Source organism: Aulonocara sp. 'chitande type north' Nkhata Bay, linkage group LG20 (genome assembly GCF_057382095.1).
Source record: "Aulonocara sp. 'chitande type north' Nkhata Bay isolate Kocher_YH1m ecotype deep benthic linkage group LG20, A_spYH_male_GT1.1, whole genome shotgun sequence".
In the NCBI taxonomy this organism is placed as follows: Eukaryota; Metazoa; Chordata; class Actinopteri; order Cichliformes; family Cichlidae; genus Aulonocara; species Aulonocara sp. 'chitande type north' Nkhata Bay.
In genome coordinates this window covers 19,772,758-19,791,567 of record NC_141363.1, presented here as the reverse complement: position 1 = coordinate 19,791,567, position 18,810 = coordinate 19,772,758, and the positions used below count along the sequence as shown (strand labels likewise).

Genomic DNA, 18,810 nt, shown 5'->3' with positions numbered 1-18,810 from the left:
GCCATTTACCATTTACTTTATTAATCCCTCGGGTGGGTTCCTCTGGGAAATTCGATTTCCAAAAAAGCACAGCACCGACAGAAGTTACAGAGTTACAGAATATTATATATACACACACACACACACACACACATATATATAAATACAGAGACAATATAAATAAAATATACGAAGGGTATAAATAGAATAAATAGGAATAAAAAATAAAAATACAAGTGAATTGCACATTTCAAGTATTGAGTCTATTGCACTGTTGACTATTTACAAAAGTATTGCACAAAAGGTATTGCACAGTGAGGTGAAGAGGCACTACAGCTTAGTTGTTCCCCCCTCCTTTGTCCTCCTGTTTCCCCTCCCTCTCCCCTCCAGAGAGGAGTTAAACAGTCTGATGGCGTGTGGGACAAAGATTATAGGTGCGCGGCTCAGCTCAGTTGGGGACAGCTGTGACCAGATCTGCCCTTTATCCTGAATTAGAAAAGTAGTTAAGAAATGAATGGATGGGAATCGAGTATCAAGCTGAAATAAACATCCATCCATCCATTCGCTTCTGCTTATCCTTTTCAGGGTCGCGGGGGGCGACCAGCTGTCATGGGGCGAGAGGCGGGGTACACCCTGGACAGGTCGCCAGTCTGTCGCAGGGCTAACACACAGAGACAGACAACCATTCACACTCACATTCACACCTAGTGGCAATTTGGATTATCCAATTAACCTATCCCCACAAGCTGCATGTCTTTGGACGGTGGGAGGAAGCCGGAGTACCCGGAGGGAACCCACACAAACACGGGGAGAACATGCAAACTCCACACAGAAAGACCCCGGCCTGATGGTGGAATTGAACTCAGGACCTTCTTGCTGGGCGGCAACAGAGCTAACCACCGTGCCACCGTGCTGCCCATCAAAATATGATAGTTTAATAAGAGAAGAAAATACTATCTTTAGGTTTTAAAATTTTAAATGTTGCCGGTCTTTCATTTTACTTTTGGCCTCTTCAGCCTTTGTAGGACAGTACAGAGACCATCCTAACGTCACTGTACAGCTCTTAGCCCTGCTGCTGTTCTTCACACAGCAGGTGGACAGTGCCAGGATTGTGTTGCCACAGTAAGGGAACTTTGCTTCCTCGTGCCTGATTTGCATGAAACACTACTGGAAATTCCAGGAATCGAGTTTCTCTGGGTTGCTGGATGCTATTCGAAACAATGAGCGGTTTGTAAATGTGACGCACACCAGCAACACACACACCAAGTTTTACACAAAATGCAAAATGTGGCTACAAAAATAGCAGCAGCAGAAAGTCAGAACTGAATGTCTTTATGTTGCTGATCTCCAGGAACTACACACTGCAAAAACTCAAAATCTTACCAAGGATATTTGTCTAATTTCTAGTCAAAATATCTCATTACACTTAAAATAAGACACAATCAGCTACAAAGTAACAATTCAGTGAGATATAGGAACTTGTTTTTAGACAGTGCATCTTGGATCTGGAGAATTTTCACTTGTTGCATTGGCAGATTTTTCGCTTGATACAAGATTTTTTTTTTTTAAATTGATGAAAAAAAATCTGCCAATCTGTTGCAGGCCACAGCAGAGGCGTGTCATGGCTGTGGCCGCTGTTGTCAGGGAAGGCACAGATGGCAGCACTGTTTAAACTGAGCTGTTTAAAGGGAGCCTCATGGAGCCCAGCCTGTGCAGAGCCATCCTGCACAGGCTGGGCTCCATGAGGAATCACAACATACAGTAGTAAATGTCAGCGACCGGCCCTGTGTGTTTGTTCGGCAACTTCATAATGTGGCAGTGCAGTGGCTTTGGCCAAGGTCACACGCCCACCGCACGTGACAGGACATCTGCAATCGGCGTGCCGTTATCGTTAGCTGAGGTGCTGATCGTACGCCACTCGTGCCATGAGATCAGCTGACTTTGCGTGTGCATGCACTGTGCACAGCGGTGTGTACTGGGAACGCAGGCATCTGTTTAAAGAAAATGGATTTAATTTTAACAAGTCAGGGGTGAAACTGATTGAAATTCACTGATGAGATGATGGAGCTGGTCTATGCTGGGCTCACATCTACCCCCTGGCCCAATCCCTTTTTGTCCCCCATAAACCCCCCACCAGAGCAGCCAAAGGTTCGCCATCGAGCCCCGCCCTCAACAGAGCAATCGAAGTTACATTCCTCAGGCAGGTAAGTGACGGAAGTGACGGACAAGGTAAGTGACTCATGTTGTAACTGACGTCAGACGCCGGAGATTTTGGCGGAAAATTAAAGCGAATGGTAGTTTAGATTTGAACAAATTCATTTAAGCTTCAGTATCAATTGTCTTATAACAACAACATTTGTCTAAATCATCTCCAACACTCTGGAGAACAACGGGGAGAGTTTAGAGGCTCTCCAAGATTACATTGATCAGTGCTGCCAGGATCTCGTAATGAAGAAGGCCCAGAGTGCAGCTTCCCCGGCCAAATCTGAGACGCCGTCGTCGAAAAGACAACGCCCGGCAGATTCCCCCGGCCAGCCGGCAAAGATATTGTCGACATACTGGAGTCAATCGACAAATGATTGTCCAGTTTCGATGCAAGGCTGTCCTTGGTGGAGATTCTTCACTGGGAATTTAAATGCTTGCGAGAATCCCTGGAGTTCAGCCAGCAGCAGGTGGAAACGCTCGCTGCTGAAAATGCCACGCTAAGGGAGTCGGTGAAATGTCTCACAGAAAATGTTACCCAGCTCAATAGAGAAAATAAAAAAATAAAAGAAACAGTTATCGATCTACAAGCTCGTAGCATGCGTGATAATCTGGTATTTTCTGGAACCAGAAAATACCAGTTTCACACCTTGGCTCAGGCGATTAGAGGATCATCAGGGGTCCTTTTGTCCCTCTGTGGGGGGAAACTCCCACTAGGTTTATATCTGGGACTCTCCACCATTTGACCTTAGAACTGAAGAAGCTTCTCGGATGAGAGGTGAAATGTCTTCAAGCAACTTAAAGAAGTCCAGACGCTTTTCTTTGCAAGCTCCTTTGACAATGAGAGGTGGTGGATTGGCCAGATGCAGGTCGATGTGTAAAAATAACTCAGTTGTTTGGTGGTGGCTATGGCGGGGCTTCCACAGAGGCCAGCAGGTGGATGAGGGAAGGGGAGGCAGTAGGAGAGACCCGAGGCAGCCGCCAGTCCGAGTGTCAGGTGAACTGAACTTCAGGTAAGAAGTTATGACCTGCAGTCTCTCTGGGTCAGATATAAACCAAGTTTAGGTGGAGTTTATTTTCCTTGTGCTGACTTTTTACCCTCAGTTGCAATAACTCGTACTGCGTTCTAGCCAGCTTGATGGAGTTTCTATACAGCTGGGTGGGTGCTATGATGTTACTGATAGTGAACTTTATTTTATTCATACGTTTAGTTAGTAGAGTTGCCAACGGCTCCTTAAAAAAATGGAATTACACGTTTCATATTGAGCTGAGAAGAGACGCAGTTTGTCCCGGATTTTAGTTAGAATGGAAAAATACACAAAGCTGGAGTTATTCTGTGTTTACGTTGCACAGCTGCCTCTTCTTCTCTCGTTCTCTCCCCCCCTCCCTCTCCTGTTGCTACTTCAATCATGAAACTGATCAGTGATCAGCTGATCGGCTTTTCTCTCTTGTTTGTTTATCGCCCACTTTGCACCAGAAAGAGGAAACCAGCAGATGTTGCGCTAAACAACAGCAGCACGTTTAAGCTTGATCAGCTGTTGTTAGAATTTATTTAATATTAATTTCTAGTATCAGCTGATGTTTGCTGGAGCCACAGCTGTAAAGCTGCTGGTCATGATGTTGGTTTGGTTATGTGGTGAGAGGGAAACATGAAGATGAAACCAGGAGATGTCCTTACTGAACCATCAGAGCTGAACAGGTGATGGAGAAACAGGTTTACCTTTTAGGTGACATGAATGAGTTGAAGTTATGAACTGTTCCTGAGAGACAAATAACACCAGGATCCTTTTTTATGTAGCTGACAGCTGGTAACTGTGCAGGGGCGGGTCTAGCAAAGTGTTGCCAGGGGGCCAGGTAGGGCATTAACAGGGAGAGGGGGGCACAAAGAAATACTTTTCTTTCTTATTCTCATTTAAAATGTCTCGCTTTTATTAAATAATTATCTAAATCTTACAACCAAAGTTTTTATCTGACGTAAAATGTATAGAAATCATACATATACCAACAAGACTGTACATCACTGTCACCACAGCGTTTGTTTTCATTCAAAGTCTTTATGGCTTTACTACCTGGTGGGTCGGTCTGTAGTCAAAATGCCCGATTTTCTGTCCCAGTCCAGCCCTGCAGGTTAATACTGGCAGTGTCACCATGCCAGCTGACTGTATTTCATCATCAGCCAGTGTTGTTCTTTATCAATATTACCAAAGTTTACCATAAGGCAGCACAGAAAGTATTTACTTGCTTTCAGGTTTTATTCAAATGTTAGTCTTTTCAGTTGTTTCTCCACTTTTTTCCTGTTTCAAAATCAAACACCAGTTTGTGAGAAGATTATCTTCTTTTTTTAACAGGCAGATAAAGTTTTACATTGGAATTTGTCAATTGTTTGTTACAAATGTTCGTATTTTAATATTCAAAAATGTTTTTGCCCAAAACATATGTGCACTACATGTCAGTAAAAATGCTATGCAAATATTGCTGTCCTTGAATGCTGAGTAAACACTGACAAAACACTGATTGTATCTCTTGTACTTTATCAACGCAGTATCTAAAAACTTTGCACCGTAGTGGTTAAAATCTCATTCTAATAAGAGTTAAAAGCGCATTTGGTTATTAGGTTTATAGGATTATTGAGTTATGGTTAACGGTTGGTAGAATTTTTTTTTAAACATCTGCCAATTACATCTGCCACCCTTCTCCAAATCTGTGCCCCTACCTGGCCCCCCCAACAAAAATTTTCTAGACACGCCACTGCTGTTACCTTGTTGGTAATTTCTGGTAAATAAATAAATACAAGAGAATGAAACATCAGTATATAAAAACAAAAGATTGAGAAGAATTTAATAAAAAAAATAAAAAAAACGATGAATGGCTCAGAGAGACTGTATGGATTTCTGACATTGAACTGCTGTGATTTTCTTTAAGACATTTTTAACAGCAGAGGGAATTTTGGATTGTCATCTGTTCTGTATATGCACTGCTCAATCTCGTCCCGTAAAGAAGAATCAAAATGAAGAAGAACAGAAATAAAATCAGAGGTCTGTGCAGTAAATGTTTTCTGCTTTTCTAATGTAAAAAGAACAAACACAGTTCTTATAAAGACCTAAGATCACATGACTTCAGGCAATGTATAAACCAAACTCATTTCATCAACAGGCTCACATTTAGTTTGTACCATCACGGTTTATCTGTATACAATATACTGGTGGATTGTTTTGTTCTCCACTGGCCCAGTTTGTGAAGTCAAACTGGGAACCATCACTCCACTTCCACACAGTTTCCTGGAAGAATAAAGTTCAGTTTGTTCTGATGTACTTTGATGCATCTCTGCTGAGAGTGCAGACATGAGACCTCTTACACCACTCGAACACAACGAAGGTTCATTTTGTTTGTGCAGGTAAAAAATGAAAAGAAAAGTCAAGTCAACAGCAACATCTGTCTCCAGGAACAAAGTCCAAGACCAGTAATGTTCTGGGGACAGAGCTGGGCTCCCTTAAGGTGGTGTCAGAGAGGCGGATGCTGTCCAGGATAAGGACAATACCTCCCACCCACTCCATGACGTGCTGGCCAATCACAGGAACATGCTCAGTGAGAGACTGAGATTACCCATAATGCACCGCTGAACAGCACAGAAATCAATCCTACCTGTGGATCTCTCTGCACAGCTCCTCCATTGAATGCACAGTGAAGTGTAGTAGGTGGACAGCCTACTATCTGCATCTCTCTACAGAGACAAAAACTACTACTATGATAAGAGGGGCACCTTAATTTCAGCTTAATGTTTTCTTACTTTTGTGTAATATATCAGGGACTGTGATATATTAGAGCTATTGCATTTTATTCAGGGCTTCACCTATCAATAATTCTAGTCTATCAATTGTTCCATCGATTGAAGAATCAAATAGCAATAATTAATATTCAAAAGAGGAAGAAAAGGTCTTTCAAAATAAACTGGTCAGTGGTTTCCGTTTTAGAAATGTGTTTTAATAGTTGTACTGCATACATATAACCATGCATACCTAAATTATTTCATTTCACACACGATATTAAAATGAAAGAAAGCTTAGATGCAAAAATGAATAAACAATAATAATAATCAAGTACAGCAATGTCAAATAAAACAAGGTTTACATGTACCTGAAATAATGCATTAAATGTTTTACAGTGTTGTAACTCCTGGGTGACGTAGGTTATAGTGTTTTTTAATAGTTTATGTGTGCAGTGAGTGAGTTTGTGACTGTAAGCCTCTAAAGGACTATGTGGTGGCTGCAGAGAAGAAATGTGAGCATGTCAGCATTCTGATGTTGTCCTGTGCTTTCATGACTTCATTTGATGGTGTAGACGTTTTACTGTCCCATGTCCAACTTTATTGGCCTGCTGAGGGAAAAAAAGGTTTTACAAAATGTAAAATTTAATACAGTTTATTAATATAATATATTGTTTCTCTTTAAATATGAAAAAAATGTTCCAAAAAACTTACAAAAAATAAATAATCTAGTGAATATGTGCCCCTGCTTGCTACATGTACCTCAGTGAGCTACTTGATTTAAACATCAAATGAGATTACATAGATCAAAGTTAAATTTTAAAGGAGGCGACATTAACAAACATGTGCAGCAGGACAAATCTTAATGTGCTGAATTTACTGAAGAGCCTCAGTGTCAGTTTTGTGACTGAACGTTATGTGTTTTTTTGCAACTGATGGCAAATGTACTTGTTTCTGTTTCAGGAGGACAATATTTAAACGAGTCATAAAAATGTGAATTAATAGTCTGTGGAACACAATTTAATGTAAATTGGATGAAATGTAATCATGAAAATCCTGTCCTCTGCCTGTTGTGGTTGTGATAGCTGCTGATAGGTTTATTTTCAGTAGCGTAATATATTATAGTTTGCTCAATATTCACTTGCATGGATGCTCAAAGCTGTTATCGCAGTGCCAAAACGTTGTTTGTCCTAAAACTTCACACAGTCATGATCCGCGCTGAGTGTTCAGAGGTGAACGCCATTTATAACCGCTTTCATGAATCAAAGCAGAAATGAAGTAAAATAAGCATCGTTTGCCAGCAGTGTGCACAGAGCGAACAACTATCTATAAGAAACTAAAAATGTTAGAATAATGGCTGAATGCTGCGATGTGCTATTAAAGCCAAGAAGCGATGCATGTTTCACACACGTCGCAGTAGTAGCTGCATGGCTGTTTTCAGAGAGAATTTATTGTGTGAAACCTGAGGTTGGATAAGATTCTGGTTTTCTTATTTTTCCTGCTGTGACCCAGTTTAGCTCCTTTCCTCTTCATCTTTAAGGAATTCTGTGATTGCAGTAAAATTCCCTCCATCATCACTGATCCCAGCTGACCTGTACTGAACTAAACATGAATCCTAAAGCCTGTAATACAACAAAGAACATTACTAATGAACACTGATTACACAGAACCTTTGATCAGTTAATATATAACTACATAGATTTTATTGCAGCAGCGTGATGTTCAGAGTTTGGCTGTGAGTTTAACAAATTGTTGTTAAAAACCATAAAAACCACAAAGTTTAGGCATGAAGTGTAAAATAAAGTTAGAATCAACATACATGATCTGTACAACTTGTTTACATCCTGCACACATCCTGTTCACTTCGTTGCCTTTTGAACACCTACTGCTGATTTAGAAAACACACCCACATTCACTGGTGATGGTCACAGTTTAATGTAACGTCACAATAGCCTGCACAAAATAAGCAAATGTAGCTCGTTTCCTCTGCTGCAGCTTGTGTTTACCCTCAAGGTGTTCTTACTGTCTTGGAGCAACTGGGGTTAAAAGTCTTTTAATCGTGTAGGACTTAATTAGATCTTCCCTCCAATCTGGACGACACCAAACTTCCACTGAAATGTGAAAAAAAATGTTTTCTTTGTCTTTGTTATTATTATTTTTTGTTTTTCATCTAATCTTTTTGTTTCTGTGTCCACATCATAACTTTTTCTGTCCTTTTTGATTTTCTGTTTGAATTATACAAAACTACATTTTGCTTGTTAAAATTACTTTGTAAACAGTTTGTCATGGTCCTGGGTCGTTACACCCAGCATTTTGTGTTATATTGGTGTCATCGTATGCTTAGGGTTTATTCTTGTTTTCTTAGCTCCTAGGGTTTTGGTTCTTGTGCTTAGTGTGCTGTCCTCCCCCCAGGTGTTCTGTTTGTGTATCTGAGTTTGTGTTTGTAAAACAGCCTGTGATCTTCCTGTTTTACTTTGAAGGTCCTGTCTCATTATGCCCATTAGTTTCAACTGTGTTCACCCCATACGTGTCATTTCAATACAATACAATTTTATTTATATTGCACATCTAAAAACCAGATGTATGCCAAAGGGCTTCACAGAAACCAAATAAGAGCAATGATAAATACAAGTAAATAAAATGAAAAAATAAAATATGTACAAAAAAAATGTACTATATACTAACAGGTGGGAGACATAACTAACCAATCATACAGCAGGCATAATCATAAATACAATAATAAAAGCAAAAAAGATAAGTTACAGTTCACTTAAAAATGCGAGCTCTAGGAGGCAGGGAAGGCAAGGCTAAATAACTACGTTTTTAATCAAGATTTAAAAGATTGAATTGAATCAGACGTGTGAAGAGCTTGACGGAGATTATTCTAGAGGTAGGATGCAATAGAGGCGAATACGTGGTCACCTCTGCTCTCCCACGGGTATTAAAAGCTGAGGACATCCGTAAGAAAGCTGGGCGTGGTGTTATTTATGATTTTAAAAGTGAGCTATAAGATTTTAAAATCAATGCAATATTAAATGTAAAGCCAGTGCAGGTCGCAGAGAACTGGAGTAATAGACTCAAACCTACCAGTTCCGGTTAAGAGACGTGCAGCAGCATTTTGAACGAGCTGCAGTCTGTAAACAAGGGCAGAATGGAGACCAGTATAGAGGGAATTAGAGTAATCTAATCTTGATGTAACAAAGGCATGGATAAGTTTTTCCAGGTCCTTACGTGGTAAGCAGGGCTTGGCCTTAAAGATTAGATGCAATTGATAGAAACCAGATTTAACTACAGAGGACACATGTTTGTCCAGCTTGAAGGAACTGTCCAAGACAACACCCAAGTTCCTCACAGTGTCAGAAAGGGAGTCAGCAAAGAGCCCAAATATACCAGTTACTTCAGCCCGAGAGGAGGGAGAATCAAAGATTACAATTTCTGTCTTCTTATCATTTAAAATGAGGGAATTGCTCAGTAGCCAGTTTTTAACTTCACTCATACATTTAAAGAAGTGTTGCAATGACGATGTGACATCACCAGCCAGTTTAAAATAGATTAGAATGTCATCCGCATAAAAGTGAAAAGAAAAGTCGTATTTATCAAAGATTTGGCCCAAGGGTAACAAGTACAGAGAGAACAGCATAGGACCCGGCACAGACCCCTGGGGGACACCAGGGGTAACAGGGGCAATGGAGGAGGTGTAGGTACCCATGGTGACAGAAAAGGACCTTTCTGATAGATAGGATTTAAATCAGCTAAGGGCACTGCCCGTGATGCTCAAGCTTCATTAAAAGGACATTACAGTCCACCTAATCAAAAGGACAAATCAAGCAAAACTAAGACCACAGGGCGCCCTGAGTCAGCAATTGAGAGAAAGTCATTAAGATTCTCAGTAATGCAGTTTCCGTGCTATGGCGTGGCTTAAACCCTGAATGAAATTTTCCCCGATATTATTTGCATCCAAATAAGTTGGTAATGAACAATCTTCTCTAGGACTTTAGACAGAAAGTTAGTGAGTGGACTGAGGCAGCTCTTTTTGAGTATAGGTTGCACTACAGCGTTTAAAAGTAGCTGGAACATAGCCCAATAACAATGACAGATGCATTAGAGATAAAATACAGGGCCCGATAACGTTAAACCCATCTTTAATAATGTAAGATGGAAGGATGTCAACAGCGTTTCCTGTCAATAGGTCCGGGTTTGTGGTGGGGCGTGGTCTGCGGATGCCATGCGGATGCACCTGCACGGCGTCCGCAATCACGCCCAACGAGTTAAAGACACGGGGATTCAGGGTTGTTGGTGTGTGTGTGGTGGCAAGGAGTATGTGTGGCCTGCAGCTGAGAGCTGTAGTCACACTGTGTGAATGAAGTTCGCTCTCAAATCAGACCTCTGGACCCGTCATGCGTCTTCCTTGCCACATATGGTTTCAGGTTTTGTTTGTTATTTAGTTTAAGTTTATGTTTAGTTCTGTCCTTGCTTTTGTCATTTCCAACTAAAGCTTCCTTGCATCACAGCAAGTGCCTGAATTTTGGGTTCTTTCACACAAACCCCACATGACTGCTGCTGCAGCTATAAATGTCAAATTGGTTTAATTAATTTTTTATTATTATTGTTTTATTATATTTGTATTTATTTGATGATAAAATCACGAGGTGTTCACTCAGGATCTAAAACAAACTGACGAAATCTTCGTGACTGATGATTTTCTGATGATTCTTTTCAGCACAGAAAGGTTCATCTTTTAAAAATGATGAAGAATTTTCATTTTCATTCACTTCAAAAACAAGTCTGAATGTACCGACCCTAAAAGATTATCTTTAGAAGTTTATTATTTGAGTTACTTACTCTGACAAGTGTAAAACACCTCCAGGTACTTATAAATGTTTACACATGGGTCGTCTGGGCTCGTTGCTTCAACAGTACAGCTGTTTGTCCCATTGCACCTGTGAATGCAGGTCAAAGGTGAATCAGCAAAAATTCACTGCATCATCTGAGAGAAGATGGAGAGCTGAAGAATCAGAGTCAGCATCTGTACCTGGTAGTTACATAGTCCATGCTTCCTGACCAGGCGCAGTTAACGTTGTTGACGTGATTAGCATATCCATCAGAGCACGTGGTCGTGTCACGGCGACCATAATTCGCCCAGGAGACGACTATAACCTGTCCTTCATCTGAGGAAGAGTTCATAGAGTCAAACTGTAACCATGGTGATATTTTTAACTGCATTAAATGTAGAAAGACATAGAAGCTGTGTTCTCACCACACTGAAGGTTTGACTGGAAGTTTTGACATGTTACACTTTGGCCTGAAACAGACACAGATCCCATAGAAACTGTAATCATTCATGTACAGATTGGGTTCATCAGTCATTTCTAATCACAGGTTTAACAGAGTCGTTACGTGGGAAGCAGTCGTAGGTGGTCTCCAGGTATTTGCAGACTCCAGGATCATAAGTAATGTTTGACTTTATGTCACACTCGGTTTTTCCATCACAGCTGCAGGGAGACAGAAACAGCTGGTTTTCAGCTCAAAGATATGAAACAAGTTACTTTCAGGTAATCATTTACTTCCTGTTAGTTTGAGTAAAGCTGTTCAACAGGTTTTAGTTTGTTTCTTCTTTTGAATCAAAGGCTCACTTCTACCATCCCACAGTGCTCACCTGTTCCTCACGTTGTTCACAGCATCACCGTGAGAGCAGATTACTTCACCTCCACATCTGTACTCAGCTGACCTCACAATGATCATTCCACCCACTGTTATACAGACACAGTATGAGAGAAAAGGAACAACTCAACACAACATGCAATAATCCAGGTTTCAGGCTTCAGTTTCAGACTCAGATGCTGCAGATCCATAAATAATGAGGATTGTACCTCTGTACACCACCACAGTGGATATTACATTAACTCTGATCAAGGAGGAAACTTTAAGTCAGTGTTTTTGTTTCTAATCTACATCAAATGTTTCTGAACTTTTATACACAGTCCAACATCCTCAGAGCTTTTTTAAAGAATAAATGCACTGTTGGTTTGTTGATCAGGAAAATACAATTTAAACTGAAAATAAGCAGCTGTGCATAAAAAGGCTGTAAACTATAAACAGTTCATCCAATACTTGTTAAGTTTGTTGAATTTAGCCTGAGAGTCTGAATTTGATCTGCAGTGAATTCTTGGACACTATTTTCCATCTTACCACAGCTCAGGCGATGAACACTGAGGCCGTTAGAGGTGACCACTCTCCCTGTGGATATGGGGGTCACAGGAGGAGGAACGGAAACTTGAGCTCTGATAAAGCCTGAAATAAAAATAAATGTATAATAATGTAATAATGTAAATGTATAATGTAAAATAAATGCTAGGTTTAAGCCCGGGTCATCTTTTCAGAAGCCCGGGGTCTTTTGGAGTGTAATTTGTTTCATAGTTAGAGGCCTGACTGACAACTGTATAAAACAAAAACCACACACAATATTCGAAGCACATAGCGCACAGTCGTAAATTCCCCCTAATTTTGGTATCAATCAATCAATCAATCAATCAATCAAGGCTTTATTCGCCACATGCAGGTTGCCCTGCAGTGAAATTTGAGCAGCTACCAAAGCAAATCATTGGTACTGTACAAATAATGTAAATATGACGGTGTATCACAAAAGATTGATATCAAACTGATCACTTGACCCATTTTGACTCTATCCAGTCCTTTAAATCCAGATTGAAAGCATATCTATTTGATTTGGCTTTCCTGACCAGTTAATACCCTTTTAAATCTTTTAAATTTTTAACTTTTAAATCTTTTATTAAATTTATGCTTTTATTATTAATGTTCCTGCTGTTTTTGTCTTCTTAGTGGATTTTGTACACTGAACAAAAATATAAACGCAACACTTTTGTTTTTGCTCCCATTCCCCATGGGATGGACGTAGAGACCTAAAATTCATTCCAGATACACAATATAACCATCCCTCCCAAACAGTGGTCACAAATCAGTCCAAATGTGTGGTAGTGGGCACATCTGCTATATTGAGATAATCCATCCCACCTCACAGGTGTGCCACATCAGGATGCTGATCTGACATCATGAGTAGTGCACAGGTGTACCTCAGACTGCCCACAACAAAAGGCCACCCTGGAATGTGCAGTTTTGTCTCACAGCAAAATGCCACAGATGCCACAAGCAATGAGGGAGCGTGCAATTGGCATGCTGACAGCAGGAATGTCAACCAGATCTGTCGCCCGTGCATTGAATGTTCATTTCTCAACCATAAGCCATCTCCACAGGCGTTTCAGAGAATATGGCAGCACATCCAACCGGCCTCACAACCGCAGACCTCGTGTAACCACACCAGCCCAGGACCTCCACATCCAGCAGGTTCACCTCCAAGATCGTCTGAGACCAGCCACCCAGACAGCTGCTGGAACAATTGGTTTGCACAACCAAACAATTTCTGCACAAACTGTCAGAAACCGTCTCAGGGACGCTCAACTGCATGCCCGTCGTCCTCATCGGGGTCTTGACCTGACTCCAGCTCGTCGCCGTAACAGACTTGTGTGGGCAAATGCTCACATTCGATGGCGTCTGGCACGTTGGAGAGGTGTGCGCCTCACGGATGAATCATGGTTCACATTGTTCAGGGCAGATGGCAGCTGAGAATGTCCCAGTTCTTGCATGGCCAGCATACTCACCGGACATGTCACCCATTGAGCATGTTCGGGATGTGCTTGACCGGCGTATACGACAGCGTGTACCAGTTCCCACGAATATCCGACAACCTCGCACAGCCATTGAAGTGGAGTGGACCAACATTCCACAGGCCACAATTGACAATCTGATAGACTCCATGCGACGATGTGTTGCACTGCATGAGGCAAATGGTGGTCACACCAGATACTGACCGGTTCTGGGTCCCCAGACCCCCAATAGCACAAAAAACTGCACATTCCAGGGTGGCCTTTTGTTGTGGGCAGTCTGAGGTACACCTGTGGACTACTCATGATGTCAGATCAGCATCCTGATGTGGCACACCTGTGAGGTGGGATGGATTATCTCAATATAGCAGATGTGCCCACTACCACACATTTGGACTGATTTGTGACCACTGTTTGGGAGGGATGGTTATATTGTGTATCTGGAATGAATTTTAGGTCTCTACGTCCATCCCATGGGGAATGGGAGCAGTAACAAAGGTGTTGCGTTTATATTTTTGTTCAGTGTATTTATCTAGCTCTGGGGCCCGTTCTTCGTACGTCGCTCACTACATCCAAGATCAAATCATCGCGCTAACCGTGAGCTCGCTAATCCGGTTCCCCGAACACGCCTGCTGTTGACGATTAGTACAGCTGGATGCAGTAATGTGACATCACTGGGTGTCGTAAAAGGGGCTACGCATCGATAGTAGAAACATTGATCGGCAACCCGCTGATTGGTCGGCGAAAATGTCGAAGGGGCGCGCTCGGTATTTTCCGGCAGCAGAGCAAGAACTCATGAGTGAGGGATTTCAGGAGTTTCAGAGTTTAATTAAAACGCAAGAGAAAACTGCAAAGGCTGCAGAAGCAAGGAGAGAGGGCTGGCAGAAAGTTGCTGACAAATCAAACTCGTAGGTAATTTAATAATAATACTAATAATAATGGATTGGGTTCATATAGCGCTTTCCAAGGCACCCAAAGCGCTTTACGATACCACTATTCATTCACTCCCACATTCACACACTGGTGGAGGCAGCTACGGTTGTAGCCAGGCTGCCATATCGCGCCATCGGCCCCTCTGGCCAACACCAGTAGGCGGTAGGGTAGATCTATCATATGACACTATATTGTCCAATATCATATGGCATTATATTATATTATAATATGTTATATTATATCCCCTTTCACATTAGAGCCACAACAGGACCCACAAGAACATGGGAACAAGTAAAAGTGGAATACAGGAGTATTCTACAGAATGGTAATATTTATCTCTTAGATTGCTTTGCGTCTCTTGGCAAGGTAATACTGGCCTGTAATACTCTGTTAGTTTGTTCATAACAGCAACCAAGAAAAGGGCAGAGGAAAAAAAGACAGGTGGTGGTCCTGCACCCCCTCGTCAACAAGTTGGTTAAGTAAATAATACCCTCACGGGAATATCGATATCTCTCAATGAGCACACTGTCGCGCTGAGCTAAAGGATCTTGTCTGTCCCGCAATATACGCTGAATTCTGAAAACTCTCCTTATCAATCTTGCACCTTCCGCAATGGGTGGCTCGCGTATACGGACAGGACATGGCTGCGACAGGCTTCCCAAATCCACCTTCGCTTTTATAGCCGTGGTCTCTCATCTTGATTACACGAAGTAATTTACAATTACTACTCTGAAATATGAATTACATCTGTAATAATCACATACATGTAATAGAATGTTAATAGTACATTTCCCTTTTTTAGGAAATGACCTGTATGTATCTGTGTGACATCAATAAAAGGATCAAGTGCTGCATTATCTTTAGTTACATTGATGTTATTTATTTATGGTGAAACAGTGGTGGAATATCGCTGTTGCTTTCGTATAAATGCAGCGGACATACCTGCGTGGCCGCGATCTAATCCTGTTTACATAAAGTAAACCTGCTCCCGAGCAGGTTTACGCTTACGGCTCTGTTGCTATGACAGCAAGTCCCGGATGAGCTTCGGGGAACCGACTGATCCAGGATCACGCGAAATCGTCAACAATCTAATCCGGCTAACCTACTTAGCGAGGTACGAAGAACGGGCCCCTGGTCTGTTAGTGCCTGATTTGTACCCTGTTATTGACTTATGCTGACTCTCCATATTACTGTGAAGCACTTTGCTTTGGTTTTTAAATGTGCTATATAAATAAAACTGTACTATATTACGTTACTTGTTCTTCGAGTGAATCAACAAATGGCGAAATGAAAAGCCGAACAACAACAATGCTGTTTCTTTAGAGAGTCTCAGCTTACATGTGTTTATTTCATATTTGTGAGAACGCTCACAGGCATTCACACATTTCTGCTAAATCATAGTAATTCTGCTCAATGATAGAATTTCTGCTACGTTTGACTATTTTTGCTAGATTATAGTATTTCTGCTAAGTCAAAGGAGTTCATGTAAATCATGGTATCTCTACCAAGTCACAGTGTTTCTGCTAAATCGTTGTATTTCTGCAGATTCATAGTATTTGACACTGCAAAGTATTTCTGGGTGTGGACGAGGACGAGGGGTGCGTTTCCTTCTGAGGTTGGAACCCCCCCTCCAGACCTGCTCCTTAAAGAAGTGGAGCCCCCCCACCAGGTTGCAATCCAAAGCCTCTATCCCTGATTTCCTCACATGTCAACAAGGAGCCCCACAACATCCAGAACCCCCCCCCCCCCCCCCCCCCCCCCCCCACCCGCCCAGCAGCCACCAGACAGGTTTCATTTCATTTTCACTGGGAACAGAAATAAGATTTTAAAAAGGTGTGTGTGAAGGATAGAGTTTAGATTTTAGATCACACAAATACAATATTTAGTAGTTACAGACAGAAGAAGAAGAGGTGAGCTCTAATAATGAGAAAGTTCACAGAAAGGCTCTTTGTGACCAGAATATAAGAAGCAGTAAAACAGCATTTACCTGAAGTGATGAGTGAACAGGTTGCTGCCAGCACTGAAAGAGACAGAAAGAAAGCTCAGTGTCAGACTGTGTGTTTGATATCAAGTTGAATTCACCTCAAAACATGAAACAGAAATGAAAAGCAAACAGGAGAAAGCTGCTGCTTTCATTCACACCTGGATTCTTTGGAAACTCTTTCTAAACAGCAGATTTCAATGACACATTTATTCTCTTCATCTTTCCAACTTTTGTCAATAAACTTATTTGTGTTGACAGTTTGACTTCAACTCTTCAAAGTAAATGATCAGCCATGAATTGCTCTCAGGACTCTGTGAAGCCTAACTGTCCTGCTGAGGTGATGCAAACATGTATTTAGGATGTTAGATGAACTGATCCAATAAAGCAGAAAGAAAAGCATGTCACAGTACAGCACAGTGGAAAGCTAGAAAAGGATTAGACTGAACATGTGCAGCTGATTTCATGTATAAATAAAGGATGATCAGTGTGTTGTACTCACACAGTGTGCTGCTGAGTCCGGAGCAGAGCATCATGTTAGGAGATCTGGATTACAGTGAAGAGCTGATGGAGGATCAAACACAGAGCTGCTGGATTCACTCTGAATAAAACTTGTAATGTATATGCAAAGTGCAAAAAACCCAAAATGTGGATTATCTTCTATCTCAGATGTAAATGAATAAGGAAATAAAACTACTTTACATTAAAAGTTATGTAAGCCTGGATCAGCTGACCCAGTGACAGCTGGGAGAGGCTCACATCTCATATTTGTTGATTGGTTAAATCAGTTTAGCAACTGGTAAGAATTTTCTTTTTTCTTAAAACACGATACAAATTATTGCAACTTTTTTTGTAATGATTCAGATGTCGTGAAGAGCTGTTCCAAAGTTTAGGAGCTACAGTTTGAAAATGTGATCACGTCTGGATTTAAATGAAGAGCACAGAACAGTTCAAAGAGCCTGATCAGCTCAGAGAGAAAGTGACACTCCCCTGTTCATTAACAGCGTCCTAAAGAGGGAACAAAGAGGACGGAGACCAAGTGGACGACACAGACACACATGCAGCAACAGCTGTGGGTGTTCAACACACCAGTGTTTACAGTGGTTTAAATGGGGTGGCAGCAGGTGGATGTTTTAGCTGCTTGATGTTTGTAGTGATAAAACGATTATTAAAAAAGAAAAACAGGGTGCAGCATGAGTGCAGCAGGAACACATTTGTATAGAAAATTTTCACATTTGCATGGATTATCTCCGCACGTCTCTCTGGTCAAAGCACGCAAAGGAGAAAGATTTGAGAAAGTGGGTGAAAATGTGTTCTGAAGCCAGTTCACGAGGAAAACAGAGTTTCAAAAACACTCACAGTATTTAGACAGAAGTGTTACTTCAACTCTGACTGCGTGAAGAACTTTTCAGGTCCGGCTGTGCAGCAGGTAGAGTGAGGATCCAAATTACAGGGCGCAGATACAAAAGGATGAACTGAAAGAGGCAGCTTTATTGCTGTGGCAAAAACACTCAAAGACACAAAAACTCAGGAGAGAACTGGAGACTCAAAAATATGGAATACAGGGAAACACAGAGGCCAACAGAACAACAAGCAGAGGACGACAGAGGACTTAAATACACCTAGGCTAAGGCGAGGATGTGAAACAAGAGGGAACACAGCTGGGACTAATTGAGGCTAACGGGACGAGGGAAGCCAAACTGTGCACACTGACACAGGACAAGAGAGCGCCAAAACAAAATAGGAAAAATACTGAAAAACATAACATGTCACTGTACACAGCTACACCTTCATGCAAAAGGTTTCTGGAGTTTCCACTTTCATCCAAGAGGCGTCTTCTTTTTTAAAGCCTGTCCTGTCTGACAGCTTTTCCCATCACAATTGTGACCTGAATGTGATCTTGTGGCAAACACATTTGCTTTTTTAAGATGAGCTCTATGAAGCTCCTCTTGTTCACGTGTTGCCTTTATGTATTTCTTCATTCATTTCACTTCCATCACTACAGTACATGTGCAATATGGAAACATGGCCTCTGTCAGGGTCCTGGGTCGGTGATGCAGTGTTTGTGTTCTGAATTATTGATAGTCTTTGCTTTTGTAACATGCACTGCCTGGCTAAACAAAAAGTCTCCACCCAAAAAAAAGGTCACACACTCTGATATTTCATTGGACCGCCTTTATCTTTGATTACTCGCTCATTCGCTGTGGCATTGTTTCGAGAAGCTTCTGCAGTGTCACAAGATTTATCTCCATCCAGTGTTGCATTAACTTTTT

The 18,810-nt window shown here is 41.4% G+C and overlaps 1 protein-coding gene across 1 annotated transcript; it reads right to left on the bottom strand.

Annotated features, from left to right (window-relative positions):
* Window positions 1-10,778: 10,778 nt before the first annotated feature.
* On the bottom strand, window positions 10,779-18,144 carry LOC147305471 (L-rhamnose-binding lectin SML-like). The gene is made up of 9 exons (XM_086278095.1): window positions 17,897-18,144; window positions 17,040-17,101; window positions 16,544-16,576; window positions 12,134-12,235; window positions 11,601-11,694; window positions 11,342-11,436; window positions 11,202-11,246; window positions 10,977-11,112; window positions 10,779-10,884 (listed from the first exon to the last, which is right to left on the bottom strand). Exons 2-9 carry the CDS (start codon window positions 17,071-17,073, stop codon window positions 10,779-10,781), a joined length of 645 nt encoding a protein of 214 aa, XP_086134221.1. The 5' UTR covers window positions 17,074-17,101; window positions 17,897-18,144.
* Between the last annotated feature and the right edge of the window lie 666 nt (window positions 18,145-18,810).